The 5,412-nt window shown below is 40.8% G+C and overlaps 1 protein-coding gene across 1 annotated transcript; it reads right to left on the bottom strand.

The window, feature by feature from the left end:
- Positions 1-349: 349 nt before the first annotated feature.
- Positions 350-1,309, bottom strand: LOC118836522 (olfactory receptor 56B1-like). The gene has a single exon (XM_036743782.1). The coding sequence runs from the start codon at positions 1,307-1,309 to the stop codon at positions 350-352; it is 960 nt and encodes a 319-aa protein (XP_036599677.1).
- Positions 1,310-5,412: the final 4,103 nt, after the last annotated feature.

Below are 5,412 nucleotides of genomic sequence, written 5' to 3' on the forward strand. Positions count from 1 at the left end.
ATAGATGTTTGAGATCCCACTTTTGTACAGTCCTCCAGCCTACAATGTTCATTATAACCCAATGGGGATCATTCACATTCATCCAAGGCACTCTTAGGGGGTTACGAAAAGTCATGATCTGTGACAAAGTTCTTAGGGCCGTTAAATATTTCATGGTATCTTTTGACATAATGGTAAAAATCAATCATAAAAGCTAGGAAACACTCTGAAAACGTAGCAAACACTTGTGGGAGATTAAAACTGTTGCTCACAGAGTGAAAAAAATTCTACTTGGGCCTCTATTTTTCTGGAGGAAGTAGAGATTGTATACATTGGAAATTTGATCCCAGGGAGCCTGGTTGCTTTGAGTTCATCTACTCTTTTTGCCTGGCAGAAACACTTTCTGGAAGCCCAACCTAAGGTCTTGAGTCCTAAATGCATACACAATAGGGTTGAGGGATGGGGGGATGATGTTGTGCAGCACATTGAAAAGCACAGGGATCAGGGGATACTTTCTCCCTGCCAGGTGGGTGACAAAAATTACAACAATGACTGTATAGAAGAACAAGATGAGGATGAGGTGGGAGCTACAAGTACTCAGGGCTTTAGATGCAGCTTCTGCTGAGTTCAGCTTTAGCACAGAGCGGAGGATTAACGTATAGGAAAGGACGATCAGGCTTAAGTCAGCCCCCATTAAGAGCCATGCCAGGATCATCTGGCAAATGCTATTGGGTGTCCTGTCATCACAGGCCAGGCTGGTGACCCCCAAGTTGGAGCACAGGCAGTGCTCAATCTCATTTGAGGAGCAGTAATCTCTCTGAGCAGCCAGCACAGGCACTGGGATAACAGCCAGTCCATTTCTGAGCACCATGAAAACTGTGGCTTTGAAGACAAAAGAGTCTGTGACAATAGTGGGATAGCGGAGGGGATGGCAAATAGCCACATATCTGTCAAAAGCCATGCAAAGGAAGATTCCTGACTCTATGCCTACAAAGCAGTGTATGGCATAGATCTGAGCAAAGCACTCAGGGAGGCTGATGGCCTTGGCATCAAACCAGAAGATGGCCAATATCTTAGGCATGATGGTGGTGGCCAGGCCCATGTCCACAACAGACAGTACGCTGAGGAATCGATACATGGGCTGGTGCAATTTGGGTTCCTTCCAGATGGTGATAAAGATGAGCAGATTGGCACTGATGGAGGAGAGGTAGAGTAATGCCAGGGGTAGAGATAGCCAGTATTGCCAACTATGTATTCCAGGGAATCCCATAAGGATGAATTCTTTGACCTGGAAGTGGGATCCATTGAAGAGTCTCATAGCTGGAGTCATTATGGTCTGAGAAGAAAAGTTCCCCAGAATCATTCTACACATATTCTCTATCATTCAATAGGATTTATTGGGTGCCTATTTGCATGGGGTACAGTATTTCTAAATATACATACAGAATTCTAGCAATAGAAGCCCTATCCCTTAAGCCTTTGGAATTCTAAGGAAAAGCGGAATTCTGAGATATGGACTACAAGTATCCAGGGTCTGTTAATCACTCTGATTCTGAGTGTACTTATACAGCAAAGGCCAACAGAAGAGGGAACTGGTGAAGGGCTTTTTCATGGGTAAAATTGTTGTATATCTAGTAATACAGATCATGATCATTCCTTCTATGTTCTTTGCTTTCAAGACTACAGGAAACTTATAACAAAATGTAGTACACAAATCTTCCCAGGGGACGCAGGGAAAAAAAATTTCCATATACGTTAACATATGGGAGAAACCTACCACAGAACAGGTGGCCCTGAGGGACCCACTATTCTGTTTTGAAAAAAATTTTTTTTTTTATCTCAGCTTACTTGCACTCCCTATTTCAAGATAATTAAGTCTAAACTATTGGTGTCCTGGACTTGCTTTTAAAATGGAAGCTACAATCCCAAGTCTCTTCCTGGGCCTATCTTTAAATTGCATGTTTCATAGCCTTGGGGTAAGACTAGTAGAGATGGGGTGGAGGGATTAATGATCCACAGCCATTCCTCTCTCTTCTCTATAGCTCAGCTACCCCTGACTCTAGCAGGAAGAATAGATATCAGTCTACCTTTCCTCCCAGAAGTTTGTGCTCCAGAATGACCAACTGTTCTTAGCTCTCTTCCCTAAAAGGGGCACACCCTCCCACTCACCCATACCCTCCTCCAGCTTGACCTTGAACAAGGTAATTCTCTCAATCATTTAAGCTGGTCAGAATCTGAATCTGGTTCTCTGAAAACCTGTACCAAACAAGAACGTAAGAAATGTTCCCCCTATTCTCCCCAACCCAGGATTATAGCTTCATCATCCTTGGACTTTTTCCCTTTTGTTAGCCCTCTGTAGCATTATATCAGACAGCCCGAGGTACTACCCCATAATTCTTGGTATCTAGTTGTCTAGTTACATAGTGTCCTGCTAATGGGAGAGGTTCCTAAAGTCTTCATTTAAGGTGTCTGGGTTCATGCAAACAATGCCTTTTGAGTAGGAGAGCTCATTGATATTCTCTTATGTCCCCAGATTTCCTAGATAACCTAGTTTCTACTTTTCCTTTGCTACTATTTGCCACCACTCTATCTCTACGTGAATCTTACATGTGTCTTTGTTGTACTACTGCCTCCCCAAACAATTGGAATTGAAACTCAATGATAACAGAAATGGGGTTATGATTTATTGTATTATTTATGTATCTAGATGGCATAATGTATTAGAGCACAGAACTGGGGGTCAGGAGAATGAATTCAAATGCTGTCTCAGATACTTACTACCTGAATGAACCTAGGCAAGTCACTGAACTCTCTCAGTCTCAATTTCCTCCCCTGAAAAAAATGGAAAAAATAATGATAGTACCTACCTTTCAGGGTGGCAGAGAGGAACAAATGAGATAACCTCTCTAAAGCATTACATGATGTTTTAAGTCAGCACTTATATTTATTATATTCCACAAACCTAATACCATCTAGGACATGGTAGCAACTTAATATAATTGTTTGCTGACTTGAATTAAATCAATCATAGTTCTTTGTGATGGGTGCTCAGTATTATAGTTAATGTGTAACAGCAGTCATTTCATGTGAAGATGTGGTAGTTATTCTTGTAGGCTGCAAGTTCAATAAGTTGGTCATATTATATGGAAGTTAGAAAAAAAGGAATACAATCTTAGCCTTCAATAATCCAAATATGATGATGGCGATAATCTTGCTGTTCTCTACCCTGCTCTGTCCTGATATAGAATTCCAAACTCAATTCTGGGGGGTGGTATTTAAGATGAGACAGTAGAGAACAGAAAGTAATGAAAGAGGAAAAGAATATAGATTTTCAGAATTTTCATTGCAACTCTTTTTATTGATACCATAAACAGGAAACTGAGATGACGGTTTCCTAATGGTGGAGAGCTAAAAAATTGTGGTGTATATAGATAATGGAATAATATTGCCCTATAAGCCATAATAAAATAGACAGTTTTAAAGTTATTGGAAGATCATTATGAACTGATACAGACTGAAGTGGTAGGGCAAATGATGACAATATAGAGAAAAACAACTTTGAAAGACTTTAGAACTCTAGTCTATGCACTGATAAACCATGAATCCAGAAGCCTAAAGATGAATCATCCTGTAAATCTACTGGCAGAGAAGTGATGGACCTCAAACAAAGCATGATTCATATAAATTTGGACTGACCTATGTGAATCTTTGTAATAGATAGACTGTGTGCATGTGTAATGAAGGTCTTATATTTTTTACTGCTCTACTGACATCAGTGGGAAGGAGACATGAATCCTTGTAAAATCAGACAATTAATTAAAAATAACACCAATGTTCTACAGTTCTATTAATGCCCAGTTCTTTAGGCATGGATACTTGCCAAACTAATTCAGACAAACAGTTCTGACATCTCTAAGACTTCTCTATTTTCACACAGAAGCTTTTTAGTCTAGGAAACAATCAAAATTCTGCCTTGTTCCCATCTAGTTAAAATAATCCTCACTCAGTCTTAGAGAATGTTTTGTGATCATTTCAGTTTTCTTTTAGGGAATCTTTAAATGACTGTTGTTTGACCCACAGAGAATTCTTTTATCCAGGTGCTAGTTCTCATTCAGTGCCATCACTCCCTTGCTAAGCTCCCTACCTCTGTGGGATCTGGGTCCTTGACTTCTATGCCATTTGTCATGGTCAGTTTTGGATAAAAGAACTAAGAGTTTCACCCCCACACTCAGCTGAGGCCTTTGATAATCACCAGAAGGATCAGAAAATAGGACTGTGGTACTCACCATGACCATTGACAGAGATATGGAAGGCTACAGAAATCAGCACGGCTGGATTTAAGTCAAGGAGCTGAGCTGAAGTCTAACAATAATTTCAGACTCACAGGGGAGAAATGGGGTTTTATAGACAAGGCAAAGCAAGTCAAGAGAGGCATAGGGATCATATGAGGCACCTAATTAATGGGAAGAGAAAGGACTGAAAAAGGTTACTGCCTCCCTCTGAGTTTACTGCTCTCCCAGATGCATTATAAATTTTGATTATGCAGTACAGAATGCTTTGATCTATGAAAAGTGAATGCTGCTGAAATGTGTGCCAATATGATTTTGCTTGCAAGTCATTTTTTAAATTCAGGATGATAATTCACTACTTATAGGAAGTATCTGACCAATTTATTTGAAAACATTGCATTAGCAAAGCAGATTCTTCCTATTACCATCAAGCCCACATAAAACCATTTTGCAGATTATTCTGAGATCTATTTATACAGTCCTATCCTCTATTCTGACTACTGATCTTACATCCCCAATATCCTCCAGGATTGCCAACTGGATGTTCTATAGAGACTCCAACATTAACATGTTAACAGATAAAATTATTTGGTGTACAGCAAAAATGCTGAGAAAAGTCAGGGATTTGCCTGAGCTCTCCCCAAAAGCTACCCAAACACTTTAAAATAATGCCTGAAAACCAATTCTGGAGTGGCAGAATCCATAAAAAGATGGAGCGAAACAATTTTTCTAGTCCATGACAACTAAAGAGTCTCCAGGAAAGATCTGTGGCATCAGAACGAGAATGGCCTGCTGTTCAGTGCTAGCCAGGTCAGTGCAGGCCACCCCTAGCAAATCAGCAGCTGGCCTTGGGAATGACTGAGGCAGCAGCTGCAGCAGCTGCTTCTTGAAATCTCAAACCACTGATGGTAAGGGGGTCAGATAATTTGTCAGAAGGAGATTTTGGAGGGCCCATTGCTGACACTGGAGACAGGACTCTTTTACTTTGCCCATACTCATGCCTACATTTCAGTCCTGGGTAGCAGTCCTGGGGCAAGAAGGAACACAACACATCAGAGCTTGAGGCCTCGGGGAAGTGGGGACTGTGGTCACAGTTCCAGGGCAGAAAAGAATGCTTATGTTCACTCATAGACTAGAGCACAGG

The sequence above is a fragment of the Trichosurus vulpecula genome, chromosome 2 (assembly GCF_011100635.1).
Source record: "Trichosurus vulpecula isolate mTriVul1 chromosome 2, mTriVul1.pri, whole genome shotgun sequence".
In the NCBI taxonomy this organism is placed as follows: domain Eukaryota; kingdom Metazoa; phylum Chordata; class Mammalia; order Diprotodontia; family Phalangeridae; genus Trichosurus; species Trichosurus vulpecula.

Coding starts and splice junctions, on each gene's coding strand:
- LOC118836522 (XM_036743782.1), bottom strand. CDS start 1,309: ATGACTCCAGCTATGAGACTCTTCAATGGATCCCACTTCCAGGTCAAA.